Below are 22,858 nucleotides of genomic sequence, written 5' to 3'. Positions count from 1 at the left end.
TTTCTCCATCTGGAAAATGAATGATTAATAACTTTGCATCCCCCCAAGTCATGCTGTAAAGAAGAGGGGAGAGAGAGATGAGAGCACGGTGAACTCTTTGGAGGCGAGACCAGTGTAACACTCCGTCACTGTAATTGCCACTGTTACTGTTTCTCTGGGGGTGTGTGGTGTATTCAGTTTACTCCTTTGACGAGCACAGAGGAGAGGGTTTGGGCTGGTGAGACGTGGAGGGTGAGGTTGGGTATGTGGTTTAGAATGCACCCAGTTTAGATTCCATCTTTTTAGTATTGGGGAACCTCTGGGACTTTGTCCTGAAGTTTACCTACTCCCCACCCCATCCTTCTATCCCAGGCTGATGTAGTGAAAGCCTCAGGTGAGCAATCTAGACACGATTTAGAAGTTATCAAGTTTAGTTGTATCTCCCCAGATCCCACCTTATCCACTTGCATCTTCTTCACAGAAGCCTTGATTAATTGTTTATTGTCCAGATGCTGTTAAATGCTATCAAATGTGCTGGCTAAGCTCTTGAATTCGAATCAGACTGCCTGGTTCAAATCCCTGCCTGCCACTTTCTAGTCACATGACCATGGGCAAGTTCCTTAATCTCTCTGTGGGCTTGTCTAGAATGTGAGGATAATTATAGTACTTAAATCATATGCTCTTTTGAGAATCACATTGACATATGTAAAATGTTTAAAATAGTGCCTGGCACATAATAAGTCCTCAATAATTTTAATTATTAAAATGGATATTATTATACACTGGGAATTGAGTGAGGCATTATATACATCATCATTCTGTCATCTCATGACAGATCTGAGACTGGGATTTAGCCAGAGCCCATGCAATGGAGGATGGGGTCAAATCCCACTGGACCACATACACTGTACTTTATTTATGAGTAAATATTAGACACACCTTGCTTTATTTGGAGGTTAAACAAGAAAAAAATAGAGATAAATGAAAAATTGCTACAAAATAAGGGAGAAGCAACACTGATTCTCAGAAGGTACGCAGACCCTTAAATACTGTTTACTATGGGAACTAAGAGAAAAGTTTATACGAGTTTGGTGTCCTTAGTAGGTGCAAAAAAAACATGAGATGGGAATATAAAACTGGAAGAAGAAAGCAGGGTGATAGGAAAAAAAGGTCAGATGAAAAAGAAGATGAGCGATAGAAGGAAGGACCACAGAGAATCTAAACATGTAAAACCTGCAAATGAAAGTAGAACTGAGCAGTGTAAAGCTAAATCATTGGAGAGTGAACTCTGTTGGGATGTAGAAGAGAAGAACCTAGAAACAAAGACAAGAATTAGGAAGTGTTAGCCTTGAGCTTTATCTTCCACGTTTCAGTTGGCTGGTATATTGTGAAGTGGCTTCTATGAACCTGTCGTGTACATGTCACCTGCCCTTCTTTGGCTCCTAACCAGCACCAGCAAATCTGTTTCTTTTGCCACATCCTTTACCCCCTATTTCAAATGAAATCTGTTGTCGAGTGTGAAACCCCCAAAGACTATATACCTGATGTAGTTCTGTCCCAGCACTTCCTAAGAGTTGCTTGTTTTTACATTGTTAAAACACTATTAGAAGAATTACTGGACTTAAAACAGTTTTTATTCAGCAAAGCAGAGCTGTAGAGAGCAACATAATAACTACTTTCATTACGAAGAAACTTGAGAAATGATTGTCTGCATCCTTTAAATGCATATTGAATGATCTAATTCAGAACATAGACCTAATGGCAGATATCCATCATCAAAATTCTTTTATTATTACCTTCTTTTAAGAACCGAGTTTTGTTTTAGTTACATTTAAAAATCAGTACATATAAAGTCTCAATGAAAACAATCTGCTGTGCTACGTCACTTCAGTCATGTCCGACTCTGTGCAACCCCATAGACGGCAGCCCACCAGGCTCCCCCATCCCTGGGATTCTCCAGGCAAGAACACTGGAGTGGGGTGCCACTTGCTTCTCCAATGCATGAAAGTGAAAAGTGAAAGTGAGGTCGCTCAGTCATGTCCGACTCTTAGCAACCCCATGGATTGCAGCCTACCCGGCTCCTCCACCCATGGGATTTTCCAGGCAAGAATACTGGAGTGGGGTGCCATTGCCTTCTCCAAAATAAAACAATCTATACCAGCACAAAAACAGATTGTCAGGAACTATACTAGTGTTAGCAATAATTATCTCAGATAGTCATGGAGTGAGATAGGTAGGTGGGTAGATAAAAGAGTTTTCCTGGTGTTTCATATTTTCTACATTGAATATAGTGACAATAATCCTTGGCTAAGAAATCTGATTTACAATGGCTTAAACAAATAAGGGCTTATTTTTCTCACAAAACAGTGTGAGACACCTAATGTTGCTTCAGAGGTTAAGGATATTTTCATGCTAGTCTCTTATACCTCATTGTAACACAGTGGCTGCTAAAGCTCCAGGCATCGTGACTTGTTCAAATTGGGAGAAGCAGTATTTATCAGAAAATCGAAACCTTGTCCTAAAATGCTGGCAGCCTTGTGCTTTTGTCTGTTGTCCACAGTAGTGTCACTTAGCCAACCCTGACTACAAAGGAAGCTGGGAAAGTGAATACTTACCGGTCCAGCTCCATAGCCAGAGGCAGCACGGGAAGGGGAGGAAGTGAAAATGAGTGCTGGGTGAGCCAAAATTTGTGTCTGCTAGAAATATTTTTTAACATGTATTATTTTTAAAATTGGAAAATATTTTTGAGATTATTGTGTTCAATTTGATATATTATTGTATCTCTATAACATAGAAATATGCACACCTAAAGGACAAAAAGAAGGAAAAGCATTGAAGTTGTCTGCTCTGGGTCTTGACAATTATAGTATTGTGCATTAACATTTCTTTGTGTGATAGCGGGGGAGAGGTTGGGTGGTTCCTTTATTTATATGTATATGGAAGAAGTGGTTGACTGGAGATAGGTACGCAGATGGACAGGTGACTGGTCTGGCAAGATAGACAGACAGGGACCCACCTTGTCCTGATGTAGCAGGGTTGAGGTGTGTCAAGAACCAACAAATGTTTTGGGAAGCCTAAGTTTAGGTGATTTCTATAGATTTCTCTGATCCTGTGGGTCTACACCTTGAATAAAGGAGGTAAATGGGGTTTCAGATTTAAAGCAGTTCAAAAGAGTAATATACCTTTAAATATTCTGTGATGTGCATGAGTGAGCCCACCTCAGGAACCTCTGATTTCCTAAGTTAATTTCTCTCAATTAAGCAGAAAGAGAAGAAAAACTGAAAGCAGTAAATGGATTCACAATTTCAATCCCATTTTGCTCTCCATGTTTTTGAAGTTGCCCTAGCCAAAAGCCCATATACTAATAGAAAAATGAGCAGAATATATGAATCACTTGTTTTGATAGCGTTATGCTTAATCTAGCTAGAACACTTCACACAATCATAGAGTTTGAGTTTTCTATCCACTGTGAATTTTTAAAAGAACCCGATTGCCTTGGGAAAGCAGATTTCATAATTTGCTCTCCAGCCTCGCTGGAAAATCCATCTGTCTTTGCAATTGAATTTGCAAAGTGAAATCATTTTGAAGAGCTGTTCTTTTGGCCAGCTCTTCTGCTCCTCCTCCCCTTCCCTGTTTGTTCCCAGGGCTCCCTGTTGCTCTGGGCAGACCCTGCCGTCCTCTCGTCCTCTCTGGGCTGATGGAATGGTACAGCCTCAGGAGGTGGGCTTTATCCTCATTGCAGACCGCATGGTTGAATTCTGTAGCAGTTGCTGTCTCAGACTCTCGAAGGGGTGAAGTAATCCAGGGGAAAAGTGTGGGGCTGGGAGGCTGTGGGCCTGAGCTCCGGTCCTAACTGTGTGACTTAGCGACCGTGTGGCCTTTGTGAGTGTCTTCAGAAGCCAGCCCAGCTACCCTGCCTTTGTCATGGATTCAAATAAGATAGTGGAGGCTGAAGACTTTAAAAACCAACAAGTGCCCTAAAATGTTAGATTTCATTCTGTTCGGTTATTCAATGAACGTTTTTGGAAATAATTGAATTTTAGGTGTATCTGAAGTATATCCATTAGGCAATTAGATTTATGGGACTAATGTTTAGGGAAGAACTCTGAGCTGAAATTGCATATCTGCGAGTCACACAATTGTTTTGTGTTGTCATAGTATTGAATGTGATCACAAAGAAGTATTTTGTATATTATTGTCATTATTACTGCTACCACTATTTTTATTACTTAGGGAAAAGTTCCTCTCTTCTTTGTTAATTATCATAATGAAATTGGGAGGAAGCCTATATATGGTGTCTTTTAATTTATATTTTTTGAATTATATTTCACAGTAAGAAACTGGTGAAAGGAATCAGTCAGTCTCCTCTGTCCATGGAATTCCCCATCAAGAATACTGGAGTGGGTAGCCATTCTCTTCCCCAGGGGATCTTCCCAACCCAGGAATTGAACCTGGGTTTCCTGCACTGTAGGTGGTTTCTTTGCTGTCTGAGCCACGAGGGAAGCCCATACTAGATTTTAAAATTAGCATTTTCAGTTTCTTAGTTTTTTGCTTAAATTATTGGATACCAGCCAAAAGACTTCCCAGTTAATTAGTTTTGATATATGACAGTATATCGAAGTGAAGTTGTATTTTTCAGATTATTAATTGGTGCCAGAGTATAAAATCACCTCACCCCAGTGTTTCTTAGTGTGGTCTCCTGGGGATTTGAGGATGCAGCAGTTTTCGCTTGCCCACATGATGCAAACCCCACCCATAGCCTGCCATTGTGGCCCCTAGATACGAATACAACCCAGATTGCCCCTCTGCATTTCCAGACACCCCTGGGGGGCCTCCTCTCCCACATAAGATTCTCAAGGAAATGGGCTCCATATGCTCTCATCACATCCAGAAGTTGGCTGTAGTGTTCCCAGAGCCCGTGATTTTACACTCTCCTTAGATGATATGAACTGTTATCAAGTTCCCTGTGGTGTACTCACTTTGGAAATATGATGGCATCTTAAGACAGAGTGAATTACACTCTATGGTAAAATAATGTTAGAGTGAGTGGCATATTTTGATTTTGTTATTAGTAATATTAAGCACTTTGATAAATGAGCTGTTTGGAATAATACTGATGTAGTGGTATCCAGTTTTATTTGATCTTCATAATAACTGTCTGAGATAGATGAAAACTTGAGGCCAAGAGAATTAGTAACTTTTCCTAAGAGCATGAAACAGTTAAGTGGTAGAACCAAGAATAGGAAACTTCTAATTCTGGTCACAGTGTCTTTCCATCATAAAGAACTGTCTCTGAGTAACTGCTTCTGGGTTGTTAAAGTTGGTAGAACAGGGTCAAAGAAACAAATTGAGGCAAAGTCAAGAAGTGACAGGCTAGGGTGGTGGGTAGATTACCAAGGCAAGGTCACCTGAGTGTACAACAGATGTGAAAAGAGTTTTTGATTGATTTCTTACTTATAACTTGTTTCATTCTATAAAGGATTTTACTTATCTAATGATGATGATACAGTAGAAATAGAAAATCAGGATCAGGGAAATACAAATAAAAAGTAGGACACCAAAATTAAGGAAAAGAGCCCAAACATGAGCCTATGAAGGCTAAAATAGTTGTTAAACAGAGCTTCATATTCAAGTCAGAGCTTCCTGGTGGCCAAAGCAAAAAGAGAAAAGAATTATTCTCACCACCCAAAAGATAGGAGCAAAGAATTCCTCAGAGGAAGGAAAATTTAATTTTAAAAGAAATTTCTCAAGAGGTTTTATATAAGAGATTTTGGTGACAAAATTTATACTATCAAATTTTTTTATCAGCAAAGATTATAATAGATTTTAGTGTGCTTTTTCTACTATCAAACTTGAATCAAAAACAAACCAGCTAACCTTAGGGCATTAAAGTTAAACGTCAATTCACTGCAGCCTTTTCTGTGTGAGTCAAATGCTAATTTGGTTCAAGTTAATGGATTTTTGTGGTCTCACTTGATCCAGGGCTAGAATTTAGAACATCCAGAGGCATGGATGACCAAGAAAAAGAAATGCAAAAAAGCAAAAACCCATCATGAAATGTCTGTTAAGAGGTATCTCTCTTCTCACACAGACTTTTTAGGACAGTTTGAAATTGTAGATTATGACAAGTCTTGGAGTATTGATATTGGATGGCATATCCATCAGGATGTGTTATGGTCTGATGAGGAAACAATAGCCCACAAATCTTAGTGGCCCTAAAGCAACAAGGTGTTATGGTCATACACAGCCCACTGCAGGCTCATGCAACCCTCAGGGGCAGGTCGCTGAGCCAGGCCAGCCGTGGCTCCATCTTCCTCCAGAGGTGCCATCTGGGTGGAGCATGGTTTCCCCAGTCAGCGGGGCAGGGGAAGAGAAAATGGAATGTTGCAGTCCAGCCCTTCATCTGGCTGAATCACGTCACCTCTACTCGCATTTCACTGGGCAAAGCAACTCACTTGTCCATGCCTGACTTCCAGTGAGTGGGGCAATGGATGCAGAAGAGAACCAGAGAACAGGGAACATTAGTAGAGTCTATCACAGAATGGGGAGAAAGGCGAGGTGAGCCTTTCTCAGGAGTGGGCTAAGGAAGTCAGGCGTCCGGGGCAGCTGGGAGGGAGCGACTGGTGAGCGGCCCGCTTCTTGGCTGGCACAGCACAGCACAGGGAGCACGGGGCACAGACCGCTGGGCTGGGCCTGCATCCGGAGAGCTCGTAAATGCCATTGTAACTGGCCTGCTTTTTACACTCGAGGCTGGAGGAACCCTCAAAAGGTGCTTCTGGGAGGTGGGGCCGCTCCATTTGAGGCTCCGCTCAAGGGAGGAGCAGAAGCGGCTATCTCTGCGTTTCAAGAGTCCACCCCAAGGCTGGAAACAAAAGAAATGCTTGTTTCATATTGAAACAAACTCCCTGTAACATTCTCTGCATTGTTCACTTGTGAGGGTGCCTCCCACCTCTTATTGTGAACCAGAATGAAAACCAGGCATGCTTTGCCTTCTCCAAGCAGTGACTAATGGCCGGGCTTGGCCAGGCAGGTCCAGCGTATTTTTCACTCTGCTCTGGGCTTTGCACCAAGTTCCCTCACAGCGGCCTGGTCACAGCCACTAGGGATGACTGTGCCTAGCACTTCCTACCTCATCATCCATCTCACAGCCCTCTCTGCAGCCACCTCCTTTTTAATAGGTTTAATTATTACTTCCCCTACTTCATGGCACAATTAATCTTCCCCACTGCCTCAGGATTTACAGCCGTACAGGCCCAGGGAATTACTGAGCTGTTCACCTGCAGTCCTGGTTTTTAACTATCCGAGGGAAGGTAGGAAGGGGGGCCATGTATGAAGGCAGTGAAGTACTTGTGAGCTCAGTGGCTCTAGGCTGGCTTCTTGTCATGTCACTCAGCCCCAGCCTTGGGGATGGTGGCAGAAGGGGATGCCAGAGGAGCTGCCTCTGCTCAGCCCCAGGAAAGCCTTGAGGGCCAGGGGTGGAGCAGTTAGGGCTATGGCTCTCTTTCCCTTCCTACTGCATTTTCTTGAGTTTGGTTATAAGATGAGTAAGTTCTGGGGATCTAATGTACACAGTGGTGAAAGTGAAAGTCTTAGTCATGCAGTCGTGTCTGACTCTTTGTGACCCCATGGACTGTAGCCCACCAGGCCCTTTTGTCCAGGGGGTTTTCCAGGCAAAAATACCGGAGTGGACTGCTATTCCTTTCTCCAGAGGATCTTCCTGACTCAGGGATTGAACCTCGGTCTCCCGCTTTGCAGGCAGATTCCTTACCATCTGAGCCACCGGCATGGTGACTATAGTTAATAATACTGTATTGTAAGAAAGTAGGTCTTAAGCATTCTCACCACAAAAAGGTGATGGATGTGTTAATTAACTTATATGTGTATCAAATCACATGGTACACGTTAAATGTATATAATTTTATTTGTCATTTATGCTTCAGTAAAGCTGGAGGTGGGTGGTAGGACAGGTAGTTTCCAGTGAGGCAAGTTGTGGAAGGAAGAGGCGGCATGTGCAAGGGATTCCCGGCTGTACTGTAGCCACCGCCTCAGGGTTGAGGCCAAAGGACAGGGCAGTTGGGATCTGGGACCCCTGTGCTCTCGGTGTCACTGGAGACATCCCAGATGATGGTGGAAGCTAAAGAAGACAACAGGAAGCTCTTAACTTCACTTATCCTTTGCGGGAACAGAAAGAGCCTGGTGGGTTTGGTAGAAAAAGTAGACAGATGTGATTAAGATAGACGAGGGCAGAAGAGACACGTGATGGCCGCAGAGTTCTCCAGAGGTGATGCCCACACAGACGATTACATCTGCTGCCACCTCCTACCTTTCTGAGTCTCTTAGGATTTTCTGGTCTGTCATGTATACCTGTCTGCTCTAGAAACAAAGTTAGCCAGACCATCAGTCTGTTTTTACATAGCTGCCACAGGGTTGGTTTGCCACAATAGCATACTAATGTTCATAAAGAAGAAATGAGTACAAAATCATGAGCACCTTTCACACCAGCTTCATTCCAGAAGGGGAGCAAGTGAAATAGCTTGGACTCCTGAGTCCAAAGAACTAGATTCCAGTATCATTCTTGCCACTTAGACCTACACGGGCCTGAATAAGTTCTTGAACATTGTGGGTTTCTGAGACCACAAGATTGTCTTGACAAGTGAATGTCATCATCAAGGTTGGAAACCAGGCACAGATTCTCAGGAAAAGCTTACCTACCCGGAAAATGCTTGTAGCTGAAATCATATGATAAGTAATTTTGGACTGGTCTGCCATTTAAAAACATCTGTGTCTTTGCTGTCTTCCACTGGTGAAAATAATGGGGACTTGTCTCTGGCAACATAGTCACCTGAAAACGAGCTAGTCAAGACAGCCAGTTGGTTGCATTTAAGATAAAGAGCATATGCTCCCATGCCTTTGATTGTAACCATTTGTTTACTGACCAGGTCTGTCCCCGCCTCCCCACCCCAGGCTCAGATATTTTAATTACACTGTAGAGGACTCTGTGTGGAAACTTGAGTGGGAGGGATAGGGTTCAGGGAACCTAGTGGTGTCTCAGTTCAGTTACTCAGTTGTGTCTGACTCTTTGCGACCCGATGGATTGCAGCACGCCAGGCCTCCCTGTCCATCACCAACTCCCAGAGTTTACTCAAACTCATGTCCATTGAGTCAGTGATGCCATCCAACCATCTCATCCTGTGCCATCCCCTTCTCCTCCTGCCCTCAATCTTTCCCAGCATCAGGGTTTTTTTCCCAATGAGTCAGCTCTTCACATCAGGTAGCCAAAGTATTGGAGTTTCAGCTTCACTTTCAGTCCTTCCAATGAATATTCAGGACTGATTTCCTTTAGGATGGACTGGTTGGATCTCCTTGCAGTCCAAGGGACTCTCAAGAGTCTTCTCCAACACCACAGTTCAAAAGCATCAATTCTTTGGCACTCAGCTTTCTTTATAGTCCATCTCTCACATCCATACATGACCACTGGAAAAACCATAGATTTGACTAGACGGACCTTTGTTGGCAAAGTAATGTCTCTGCTTTTTAATATGCTGTCTAGGTTTGTCATAGTTTTTCATAGTTTGTCATAGTTTTTCTTCCAAGGAGCAAGCATCTTTTAATTTTATGGCTGCAGTCACCATCTGCAGTGATTTTGGAGCCTAAGAAAGTAAAGTCAGCCACTGTTTCCACTTTTTCCCCATCTAGTTGCCATGAAGTGATGGGACTACTAGATGCCATGATCTTAGTTTTCTGAATGTTGAGTTTTAAGCCAACTTTTTTACTCTCCTCTTTCACTTTCATCAAGAGGCTCTTTAGTTCTTCTTCACCTTCTGCCATAAGCATGGTGTCATCTGCATATCTGAGGTTGTTGATATTTCTCCCAGCAATCTTGATTCCAACTTGTACTTCATCCAGCCCAGGGTTTCTCATGATGTACTCCAGACTTGCCTATGAGTGTCCAGGTGTCTCTGGTGGAGGCATGGGATGGGGGCACCATAGCAGTGTCTAGAGTTGTAATAATGAATCCCCAGAAAAAAACTGGGGCCCTGTCTCCTGGGGAGGGTGAGGATTGGGAGAAGCACCTGAAATATTCAGTGCTGCAGAATATTCTTTGGAGCAGGTTTCCTCAGCTCTTCTTCCCATTCCCTCCCACTTTGCTCTTTGATCAAGAAAGCATCACCCTATTCCCGGGCGGCTCAGACGGTAAAGCGTCTGCCTACAGTGCAGGAGACCTGGGTTCGATCCCTGGGTCGGGAAGATCCCTGGAGAAGGAAATGGCAACCCACTCCAGTATCCTTGCCTGGAAAATCCCATGGACGGAGGAGCTTGGTTGGCTACTGTCCATGGTGTCGCAAAGAGTCGGACACGACTGAGTGACTTCACTATCACTATCCTTTAAGATAACAGACAAAACTAAATATCATGTTAAACAAATCAGGGCAGTAGGACTGTGTTGTTCTCTCTGCATGTGTCCTCTGCCCATCCTGGAGAAGGATGTGTATAGAGGCTGGTATACTTGTACCTGCTGGTGACCAGCTGCTTTCTTTTTTTCTACTGAGGTCCCACAGAGGAGATGTAAATTTAAACATCCCTGTTGGTCCTTAGCTGTGAGGACGTTTCCCGATCCACAAGAAACTACAGACCTCTATGCTTGTCTGGATTATTTGATTTAACTTTGTATTATGAAACCTTCAAACATATACATACACACAGAGAGAAAATAGTATAATAAATCCCCTTATATTCATTGCCCAGTTATCAACATTTTGCTAATATTATTTCATCTATTTTCATAAATACACACACATACTTACTTTTCCCCTCTGATGGAATATTTTTAAAGCAAACAGTAGACACTATGTTATTTTATCTGTAAGTAATTCCATATGTACTTCTAGCAGATGAAAAGTTTTTAAAGTACAGATGCTGTCTCATGTCACACCTAATGAGACTAACTACAATTCCTTTATTTCTTCTGCTTATCTTGCAAGCAGATGGGCTGACACAACTAAAGGTCTGTGGGTCGAGAGTCCCTCTCTCCACTGTCACTAACTCACTTCCTCTCACTGGGCCAGGGCCACATCATTTATAAAGTTAGGAGGGCTCTTCTGTTTCCCAAATCTTGATAGTTTCTGAGAATAGTTAGTGATATGGCTAGGATTTAGTCAAACTCAACCTGCTTCAAAGCAGTGGGAAAGAATAGATGGGCTCTTAAAGCCCCATTCGGATCATGCACTGTTAATAATCAGAATAGTAATATTTTCAGTAAATGAGAACACATCCATCATTTGTACGTTGAAGGTAATACATTGAAGTACACTGAGGCCCTACTTTTAGAGAATTTGCAAGAGAAAAGGCTGCCAAAATTCACTGTTAAAATGCAGTTTTAGTTTCAGCAGAATTCTGTTAGTCTCATCCTGTTCCACACCTTTTTTGGTCTTTCTGGTAATGGTTAGCAACAGGGGCAAAAATGTATTGAGCACTTACTGTCTCCCAGGCACTTGTTCTAGCTTCTCATAAGCAAGACTCCTTGGCCTTCACCACAGGTCTTTGCAGTAGCTCTTATTATTCCCGTGCAGGGACTGTTCCTAATGCATAGGTGGAGGTTTACTGTGAGGATATATAAATCCATGGAGTAGCCCTCATAGTCATCAAAAGAGTCCGAACTACAGTATTTAGATGTGAGTTCAAATACAAAAAAAAAAAAAAAAAAAAAGAATGATCTCAGTTCATTTCCAAGGCAAACCATTCAGCATCACAGTAATACAAGTCTATACTCCAGCCACTGATGCCAAAGCAGCTGAAGTCAACTGGTTCTATGAAGATCTACAACATCTTCTATAACTAACACCAAAAAAAGATGTCCTTTTCATCATAGAGGGTTGGAATGCAAAAGCAGGAAGTCAAGAGATACTCAGAATAACAGGCAAGTTTGACCTTGGACTACAAAATGAATCAGGGCAAAGGTTAACAGAGTTTTGTCCAGAGAACATAGTGGTCATAGCAAACACCCTTTTCCAACAACACAAGAGACAACTCTACACATGGACATCACCAGATGTACATATCAAAATCAGATTGATTATGTTCTTTGCAGCCAAATATGGAGAAGCTCCATATAGTTAGTAAAAACAAGATTTGGAGCTGACCGAGGCTCAGATCATGAGCTCCTTATTGCAAAATTCAGGCTTAAATTGGAAAAAGTAGGGAAAACCACTGGGCCATTCAGATATGACCTAACTCAAATCCCTTATGATTATACAGTGGAGGTGATGAATTAGACTCAAGGGATTAGATCTGGTAGACAGAGTACCTGAATGACTATGGACAGAGGTTCATAACATTGTACAGGAGGCAGTGACCAAAGCCCTCCCAAAGAAAAACAAATGCAAGAAGGCAAAATGAGGAGGCTTTACAAATAGCTGAAGAAAGAAAGTGAAAGGCAAGGGAGAAAGGGAAAGATGTACCTAACTGAATGCAGAGTTCAAGAGAATAGCAAGGAGAGATGAAAAGGCTTTCTTAAATGAACAATGCAAAGAAACAGAGGAATACAATGTAATGGGAAAGACTAGAGATCTCTTCAAGAAAATTGGAGATTTCAAGGGAACATTTCGTGTAAGGATGGGCGTGTTAAAGGACAGAAATGGTAAGGACCTAACAGAAGCTAGAGAGATTAAGAAGAGGTTGCAGGAATACACAGAAGAAGTGTACAAAACAGGTCTTAATGACCCAAATAACCACGATGGTGTGATCACTCACCTAGAACTGGACATCCTGGAGTGTGAAGTCAAGTGGGCCTTAGGAAGCATTACTATGAACAAAGCTAGTGGAAGTGATGGAATTCAAGCTGAGCTATTTCAGATCCTAAAGGATGATGCTGTGAAAGTGCTGCAGGACTGGAAAAGGTAGTTTTCATTCCAATCCCAAAGAAAGGCAATGCCAGAGAATGTTCAATTGCGCTCATATCACGTGCTAGCAAAGTTATACTCAAAGTCCTTCAAGCTAGGCTTCGACAGTACATGAACTGAGAACTTCCAGATGTACAAGCTGGGTTTCAAAGAGGCAGAGGAACCGGAGATCAAATTGCCAAGATTCATTGGATCATGGAGAAAGCAAGAGAATTCCAGAAAAATATCTACTTCTGTTTCGTTGACAACACTAAAGTCTTTGACTGTGGGGATCATGACAAACTGTGGAAAATTCTTCAAGAGATGAGAATACCAGACCACCTTACCTGTCTCCTGAGAAACCTGTATGCTGGTCAAGAAGCAACAGTTAGAACCAGACATGGAACAACTGACTGGTTCAGGGTTGGGAAAGGAGTATGACAAGGCTGTATATTGTCACTCTGCTTATTTAATTTCTGTGCCCAGTACATCATGTGAAATGCTGGGCTGGATGAATCACAAGCTGGAATTAAGATTGCTGGGAGGAATACCAACCTCAGATATGTAGATGATACCAGTCTAATGGCAGAAAGTGAAGAGGAACAAAAGAGCCTTTTGATGAGGGTGAAAGAAGAGAGTGAAAAAAGCTGGCTTGAAACTCAACATTCAGAAAACTAAGGTCATGGCATCCGGTCCCATCACTTCATGGCAAATAGAAGGGGAAAAAGTGGAAGCAGTGACAGATTTTATTTTCTTGGGCTCCAAAATCACTGTGGATGGTAACTGCAGCCATGAAATTAAAAGACGCTTTCTGCTTGGAAGGAAAGTATGACAAATCTAGACAGCATATTAAAAAGCAGAGACATCGCTTTGTTGCCAAAGTCCATATAGTCAAAGCTACAGTTTTTCCAGTAGTCATGTATGGATGTGAGAGTTGGACCATAAAGACTTGAACCCCAAAGAACTGATGCTTTTGAATTATGGTGCTGGAGAAGACCCTTGAGAGTCCCTTCGACAGCAAGGAGATCAGAGCGGTCAGTCCTAAAGAAGCTCCAATACTTGGGCCACCTGATGCGAAAAGCCAACTCCTTGAAAAAGACCCTGCTGCTGGGAAAGATTGAAGGCAAAAGGAGAAGGGGGTGAAAGAGGATGAAATGGTTAGGTAGCATCACTGACTAAATGGACATGAATTTGAGCAAACTCCGGGAGATAGTGGAGGACAGAGGAGCCTGGTGTGCTGCAGTCCACGGGGTCCGCAAAGAGTTGGACACAATTTACTGAGTGAACAGCAGCAATAAATCCGTAACCATGTGTCCTTTCTCCACACGCCTTGTGAGAACTGGGCTTTGTGAGGATCTTCTGCCCCACTAATCTTCATTTAATTCCCCTCCCTGCAGCACGTTGTCACCTAGCGCGCCCCTGCTGACAGGCCCTCTGTAAGTCTTCATCTGAATGACAGCCCTGGAAGATCAAGCTGTGGTCTCAAAAGGGAAGGAGGATCTACAGATTATGTCCTCAGCATGTGCAGTCACTCCGCTGGCAGCTCTCAGGGCCGCTTTTATGTTGCCTCAACAAAGAGAAGGGCTGCCAAGAGGGTGTAATGTTCTGTTCAGAATGCTCCAGGCTGGCAGCGGCGAGGACAGGGCAGACACGAGGCAGAAGGAAAAATGCCCACCTCAGCCGGCCCATCTCCTCTTACCCTTAGCTGTGTCTGGCAGTCTTTGTTTGAGAATCTTCCTGTGTTCTTTATAGACTCTTGGAGGTGTCAGCTGAGGAGAGAGGCGGAGGAAAGGGGAGTGTGGGCAAGCTGGCTGGAGGTCAGATCATTTTGCCATAACCAGCAGGCAGTTTCTTTCACAAATCATTGAGCCCCAGGTAGCCATTATCATCCCAACTGCTCCCTATTAGCTAGCCAGACTCTCGAGGCCCTGAGAGTAAGAGAAGTGGAATTCCTTTTCCTTTGAACTCTCGCTCTCTGAATACCGCTCATAGTGGGTTTGCGTAGCATGCATCATTAGCAAAGCTTATTGATATACACTACTGTGTTTCTCAATACTCTTAGAGATTATTGTAACCTGGCCTCATTAATAAGAAAACAAAAAACACCGAAAAGTTTTCAGTTTAAAAAAAAAACAACAAAACAAAGGCTCAGAGACATAAATTTACAGTCTCAAAGGTATCAGTTGAATGAGATGGGAGCCAGGCTTATAAAATGGGACTTCTGACTTAAAGTCCTGTGCCTTTTCCAGATACTTTATACTTTCCAGATACATTATAGCATGCTTTTCCAGATACTTAGCCAGCTTCCTATAGGATGGGGTACAGGTGGGGAGGATGGGGTGCTAGCCAGGTGACCTGTTCTTTGGTGGTAGGAGGCACACAAAAAACCTGAGCTTCCTCCGTTGGCTTCTCTGAAGGTCCCATGCTGCTCGCTTCCTCTTACCATCATCTTAGCGACCAGTTAGTGACCATATTGCTTTAAAAATCATTGCCGTGAAATCCAAAAGCTTCGGGAAACAATCATTGTAAAGGCATCGCTGTGAGAGGAAGCCTGAGAGGGTTTAGAGGCCACCCTCCCCAGCTCCGGCTTCGCACTCACAGCAGGGCAGGCATCCTGCCGCTTATTTCTCCTCATGCAAAGCTGAGGAGAGAGGGAGTAAATGGTGCATTTCCGCTAAGGATACCTGGAAAGTTGAAACCTTACAAGTTTCCTCTTTAGGTAAAAGCAGGTTAGGGATCCAGGCCACATTCAGGCCTTCAGAACTGAAATGTTTCTGTCACTAGTAATTTTTCACCACTAGAAGGGTTTTAGGTGATTCTGAGGTAATGCGTTTTGGGCAGCTTAGAGTATTCTAACCTTGAAACAGTCTTTGAAAATCTGTTCCTTCCAGCTGGGATGCCAGTGACATCCCTGATCCAGGGGAGTGACCAGACCTTATCTGCTTCAATTGGAGCGGAGTTTAAAAAATATTTGATTAATTTTTAAACCAAGGATTATACATTCATCATAGAAAAATCCTATAAAATACAGCAAAATTCCACCACTCCAAAATTACTACTATTAACATTTTAAAAAATATATACTGTATGCATAAGTATAAACATATATCTATACACACACATGCATGAACCCTATTAGTGTTTTTATTAAGGATACTATTTTGTGCCCATATAACCCCTTTGCTCAGTCACTTCAGTTGTGTCTACTCTTTGTGACCCTATGGTCTGTAGCCCACCAGGCTCCTCTGTCTATGGGATTCTCCAGGCAAGATTACTCAAGTGGGTTGCCTTGCCCTTCTCCTGGGGATCTTCCCAATCCAGGGATCAAACCCACATCTCCTGCGTTACAGGAGGATTCTTTACTGCTGAGCCACTGGGGAAGCCCATATAATCCCTTAATACATTTTATTTTTTCCCATGTCAATATATAAACTTCTACTTCACTATTTTTAATGGTACCATGTTATTCCATCATATAGAGTACCATAATTTGCTTATTTTAAACTGAAATATTTAGCTCATACAAGGAAATACACAGAATTACCATAGTTTGTTTAATCTCTACCACCTTGAGAATTCCCTTCCCTGGAAGCATATAGTAATTTCAGTAACCAATATTTGAATTTGACTTAATAGTTTACAGTGAGCTCGCACATACATTATTTCATTTGATCCTCACTACTATCTTAAGGTTGGTATCAAGATTATCATTTTCCTCAATTTATGGATGAACTGAAAAAATTCTCAAAGAGGCTAAATGATTTATCTAGTGTCATGAATCCAGTTAATGTCATAGGGATGGCTGGATCCAGAGACAGGCATGACCCCTGGGGCAGGATAGAGCTCTGCTGCAGGGAGTCAGGACCAAAGGAGTGGCCCTGGCACGCTCCTCTCTCCCCCACGCCCTGCTCACTTCAGCTTGTATTATGTATGTTGACAATATTTTTTTCATGACTGCCTCCCTTATGACCCTTTGTGCTTTCTGAGGGCAGACTTACGTCTTCATTTCTCTCCCTGTGTATTGCCTACCACAAGGCTTGGTGCACAATAAATGTTCAGTTACTATTTGCTGGGTCAGTGTGGAAGTGAGTGAGTGACGGAAGGAAGGAAAGAAAGGTGTTATAAACATAAGCAAATTGCAGAGGCTGGATTTTGATAGCTTGCTTTCTCAATGGCTCTATTTTCAATTCAGACATTTCAGTGAGAACCCATCTTGGTGTTTTTGAGTTTTTATACTTCTGCAAGTTTTGGTCACCTGTACAAAGTTCACACGTTGATGCATAGAAAAGCATATTCAAAACCAAGGGTAGAGAGAAACCTGTTTGCATACTAGATCCTTTTGCCTTTTCTGTGTCTCCCACTCGGCCTCAGCTGGAATGAACCAGGCTGTGCTTAAAGAAGCTTCCCAAGTTTCTTCTATGATATCCCTCATTTGCAACTGCTTTATATTTATGGTATTTATGATATATCTCATTTTGAACTGCTTGTAAAAACAACCGCTTAGCTTAGCAGCTATAGCATAGTTTATGAGAGCTGTTTGAAGTGCTATTATTGTTGACTGTAAAAGCTGGATAGCAAAATTAGAAGAAATTTTGAAACAAAAGTCATTCAAATCCCATCACCTAACAAGGCAACTTTTTTATCTTTTCATAATCCCCTTGAGGTCTTGTCCATGTGCACACATTCATTTTCCTCATCATTGTTACAGGGAGCATGCAGCATTGTTTTTTGCCTTTTCCACTTAACATTATTGCAAGAACCCGTTTTTCCCTGTTTTTCTGCATAGTCTTTGTAATGATCTTTTTAATGACTGCATAATCCCCTATTGAGTTGATGTACCGAAATGTACTTATACAACCCCCTTTGTTTGCCATTGAAGATGTTTCTGATCTTCCACTAATCCATAACCCTGCAGTGAAGACTGTCAGGGGTAGAACTTCTGAGGATTTCCTTAGAAGACACTCCCCTGAGCAGGACTGCAGGGCCTGAGCAGCACCGGGAGTGAGGCTGTCTCGCCGCTGCTCCAGAGGCTGTTCCCATTTATGTCCAGCAGTTGATGGGTTTACTAGTTTCAGGGCCACCTCACTGGTACAGGGTATTGTTTAAATTTTTTGTTTGCTAATTTAGTAGAAGTAAAATGGTACTTCAGAGTTGCTTTATTTTGCATTTCTTTGATTATTAAAAGAAATTAACATTTTCCCCTGTGGTTACTCTTTGTATTTCCTTGGATATGAGTTGTCTGCCTATTTCAGTAAATTAAGGTCTTGATTTTTTTTTAATCAAACCCAGTTAAATCTTTACACACAATAGCTATTGAATTTTTTGTATATGATTTATATATTTCCCAGTATTGTGTTTGCCTTTTAATTTTAGGCATCTATTTGTAGTATAAAACTTACTATTTTTGTAACCAAATCTGTCAGTGTTTTTTGTGGGTTTTTTTTTTTTTTTTTTTTCCTGTTGCTTTGAAGCTTAGAAAGCTATTCCCCCTCTGGAGAGCTGATAAATATTTAATTCTGCCTTCTGTTATTTTAAATTCTTTAATTCATCTGGATTGTATTGGAGTATAAACCGAGTTGCAAATTACATTTTATTGCTAATCAGTCATTCCAACCCTTTTCTTCTGTGCTCTTTCTCAGGAATCATACACCAGATGAAAGGTGATTATGACACTGCACTGAAACTCCACAAGACCCACTTGTGCATCGCCCAGGAGCTGAGTGACTACGCGGCCCAGGGCCGCGCCTATGGAAACATGGGCAACGCCTACAATGCTCTGGGCATGTACGACCAAGCGGTCAAGTACCACCGGCAGGAGCTACAGATCTCCATGGAAGTGAACGACCGTGCCTCACAGGCATCCACGCACGGGAACCTCGCTGTGGCCTACCAGGCGCTGGGCGCCCACGACCGGGCCCTGCAGCACTATCAGAACCATTTGAACATCGCCCGGGAGCTGCGAGACATCCAGAGCGAGGCGCGGGCTCTCAGCAACCTGGGCAACTTCCACTGCTCTCGAGGGGAGTACGTCCAGGCCGCCCCCTATTACGAACAGTACCTCCGGCTTGCTCCTGACCTTCAAGACATGGAGGGAGAAGGGAAGGTCTGCCACAACCTCGGCTATGCCCATTACTGCCTTGGAAATTACCAGGAGGCGGTAAAGTACTATGAGCAGGATCTGGCCCTGGCCAAAGACCTTCACGACAAATTGAGTCAAGCAAAAGCTTACTGCAACTTGGGCTTGGCGTTCAAGGCTCTGCTGAATTTCAGCAAAGCTGAAGAGTGTCAAAAGTACCTACTGTCCCTAGCCCAGTCCCTGAATAATTCCCAGGCTAAATTTAGAGCCCTGGGGAACCTGGGCGATATATTCATCTGTAAAAAAGATATCAATGGTGCAATAAAATTCTATGAGCAGCAGCTGGGCTTGGCTCACCACGTGAAGGACAGGAGACTGGAGGCCAGTGCATATGCAGCCCTGGGCACTGCATACCGAATGATCCAGAAACACGACAAGGCCTTGGGTTATCACACACAGGAGCTGGAAGTATATCAGGAGCTGAGTGACCTGCCGGGAGAGTGCAGAGCTCATGGGCACCTGGCCGCAGTCTACATGGCCCTGGGGAAGTACACAATGGCTTTCAAGTGTTACGAAGAGCAGCTGGATCTAGGGCAGAAGCTGAAGGACCCAAGTCTCGAAGCCCAGGTCTATGGCAACATGGGCATCACAAAGATGAACATGAATGTGATGGAAGAAGCCATCGGCTACTTCGAGCAGCAGCTGGCCATGCTGCAGCAGCTGAGTGGGAACGAGTCTGTGCTTGACAGGGGCCGGGCCTATGGCAACCTGGGGGACTGCTACGAGGCCCTGGGTGACTACGAGGAAGCTATCAAGTACTATGAACAGTATTTATCTGTTGCCCAGAGTCTGAATCGCATGCAAGACCAAGCCAAGGCTTACCGAGGCCTGGGAAATGGACACAGGTAAAAATGGCAGAGGACAAGTGTGGTTAGTAAACCTGCACCAGGGCAGCTGGTGCATCCACAAGGCAGCGCACTGACTGCAGAGCAGCTCCATACGCTGCTCATTTGCCTCCTCCAGTGATTCTGTGAGTTTAGCAGGGGTATTTCTACCCTGTGTCATGGAGGAAGAAACTAAGGCCCAGAGTTTGTGTCCAAGATTACACAGCTTGAAAGGGACAGCTGAGAGTTTAACGCAGGACCCTCTGACTCCAAACGCAGTGCCTTTTTGACTACATCATAATGAGCAGACTAAAAGAATAGGAAGGGGAAAGATGAATGAATCGATCTCACTTATCTTTTCTGATTGCCCCTCACATTATATGAATGTGTTCATTAATATAACATCTCTACCCACCAATTACTTGGACCCCATATTGTTGCTTTTAGGGAAAGCCACCTCAAAAGAGGGGAGTGAATGAGCACATACTATCATCGTGCTAGGCACCTTGTGTAGATATCTTGTTTAATATTTATTGCAGTTGTGTATTAGTCTACATTTATCATTATTGGCTACAGGATGTAGGATTTATCAGCATCCAGAAACTGAAGCTCAGGGAAAGGAATCCATGTCCTATACAGCTGGTTTGGTCTGCTGCCGGAGTCCACGCCCTTCTCCTCCTTATCGCGTCATCTCTTAGCAGCACAGCAAGACACACTGTTGGCCAAGGCACTGCTTTCCTCCTGGGTGTGGGGAACCCAAGAAGGTGTCTGTGTTTGCAGAATATATGGCCTCTCCAGACAGGCAGGGGATTAGGGCTCCTGGAGAGGAGGAAGGGCAAGGGTCAGACTAAATCATCACCCACAGAGTGCTCTGAGAAGCTCAGGATGAAAGATTTATCGCCATTGTAAAGTGATTTCAAAAACATAGTCTGTGCAGTAGTGGAAATTGGGAGGCCCAAAGAACCAAACAGTTCACTTGCTATCATTGTGCCTATTAATATATTTTATGTTTCCTCTGGGGTGTATATCCCATTGAATCTCAGGCTCTTGGGAAGGTCACTAAGGGATGACTCTTGAATTGCTTTCCAGATTATGAAATTCCCCTGCATCTCACTCTAAGGGCACATGATAGATTTTAGCTAGAAGAGGAGTTAAGAGCTTCTATAGTAAGTGACAGTGACAAATGCTTTTCATTTTCTCAGGGGCTTTAGCATGTCTGCACCTGCACAAAATAATATCATTGCTTTTCTGTCTACATCCCCACAGGGCAATGGGGAGCTTGCAGCAAGCCCTGGTGTGCTTTGAAAAGAGGCTTGTGGTCGCCCATGAGCTCGGGGAGGCCTTTAATAAAGCCCAGGCCTATGGCGAGCTGGGAAGTCTGCACAGCCAATTAGGAAATTATGAACAAGCCATTTCCTGCCTTGAACGCCAGCTGAACATTGCTAGAGAGATGAAGGACCGAGCTCTGGAAAGTGACGCGGCCTGTGGCCTGGGGGGTGTGTACCAGCAGATGGGGGAGTACGATACAGCCCTGCAGTACCACCAGTTGGATCTGCAGATTGCCGAGGAGACCAACAACCCCACGTGCCAGGGCCGGGCCTACGGGAACCTGGGCCTGACCTACGAGTCCCTGGGCACCTTTGAGAGAGCCGTGGTCTATCAGGAACAGCACTTGAGCATCGCTGCACAGATGAACGACTTGGTGGCCAAGACGGTGTCTTACAGCAGCCTTGGAAGGACGCATCACGCTCTGCAGAACTACTCCCAGGCAGTCATGTACTTGCAGGAAGGTAAGTGGAAAGGTCTGTGCAGCTTCTCCGTCTACTCTGAGTCTGAGCTCACAGTCTGCCCAGGAGGAAATGCACTCATGTGAGTGACCATCTCGACCTGGAGTGAGGATTCAGAGGCTACATCATCAGTTCAACTCCAAAACCACGGTGTCCCCCCGTGGGTGCTCCATAAGAGTTCACAGTTCTTTCCACTCTCCTGGATGCATTACCCAGCTTGTCTCACTCTGCTAGCCAGCTGTCCAGGGAGCTGACACCCTCCTTGCCTTTCAGAGCCCTCCACTGAATGAAAAACACCTTCTCCACAAGATGAAGTTAGATCTTAGCATGTACAGTTTAATGCTCTGCATCAGGAAATGCGCAGTGGTTCTGAGCCCGTTGTGCACTAGACAATACCTGAGCTGCGTTAGCACTGTGTACAAGTCCATTTCAGGGCGGTGCCAGGCTCTAATCCAGTAGCATCTGTCTAAGAGTCGCTCAAGCCGTCAGCCAGGTTTCCCAGCATTGGTTACCTGAGGGGCTGGGCTGTCGCCACAGTGCGCTCTCTTCAGGCCGGCCCAGAAAGTGCCTGCTTCCCTCACTTCCCCTGGCCCTGTTCCCTCTCTGGCAGAGGCTCCATGCGGCTACCTGCACACAGGTGGTCCTGCGGTGCTTCCTCCCTCACCACGCAGAAGCCCTGCAGCAGTGTGTTTGCCCTCCACTCTGAAAACCCTCCTGGAAAGCACTTCTCACAGGACCATGGCATGTTACCACTTGGGAGGGAGCACAGCAGACGCAGTGTTCTTGGCTCTTGAGTAAAAGGAAAGGGGTACTGATTTCCAGCAAAAACGCTCATGTGTGGTTTCCAAAAAACTTTCCATACGTAGTTTATCTAATTGGATTTAATTCTCTTAGTAACCCTGAGAGGTGTATATTTTCATTCCCATTGGCAGCTAAGTGACCTGAGGCTCAGAGTGCAGTGGCTTGATCCTGACCATGTGGTCAGTCAGTGGTGGCGTGGAACCACATGAGACCCCACGCAGCCTCCTAGAGCCTAGAGCCAGGCTGGCGCAGTCACGTCCATGATCACTCCTGAGCCCCAGCTGGGAGCTGGGAGAGAGGCAACGCACGGAGCGGAGAACGGGCCAGCGGCCAATGGTCAGGGTGGTCCTCTGTGCAGACCAGGTCTTGCCCTGGCCTGCAGGCTGAGAGGTTACTGGGAGGCTGTAAGCTACTCCCCAGATATTATTTGGCTCCCACTCAATGGGAGCTCTG

The 22,858-nt window shown here is 44.0% G+C and overlaps 1 protein-coding gene across 4 annotated transcripts in view; it reads left to right on the top strand.

The window, feature by feature from the left end:
• TTC28 (tetratricopeptide repeat domain 28) overlaps positions 1-22,858 on the top strand; it is a 588,991-nt gene that overhangs the window by 474,339 nt on the left and 91,794 nt on the right. For all 4 annotated transcript variants that reach the window (XM_070770178.1, XM_070770177.1, XM_070770180.1 and 1 more), the window contains 2 exons: positions 18,497-19,838; positions 21,084-21,607. In XM_070770178.1, the coding sequence (XP_070626279.1) occupies positions 18,497-19,838; positions 21,084-21,607 (1,866 nt within the window). The remainder of the gene's footprint in view (positions 1-18,496; positions 19,839-21,083; positions 21,608-22,858) is intronic.

This window comes from Bos indicus, chromosome 17 (genome assembly GCF_029378745.1).
Source record: "Bos indicus isolate NIAB-ARS_2022 breed Sahiwal x Tharparkar chromosome 17, NIAB-ARS_B.indTharparkar_mat_pri_1.0, whole genome shotgun sequence".
NCBI classification, from domain to species: Eukaryota; Metazoa; Chordata; class Mammalia; order Artiodactyla; family Bovidae; genus Bos; species Bos indicus.
Note: the sequence above shows the minus strand (reverse complement) of the source record. Positions and strands in the feature narration are given on the sequence as shown.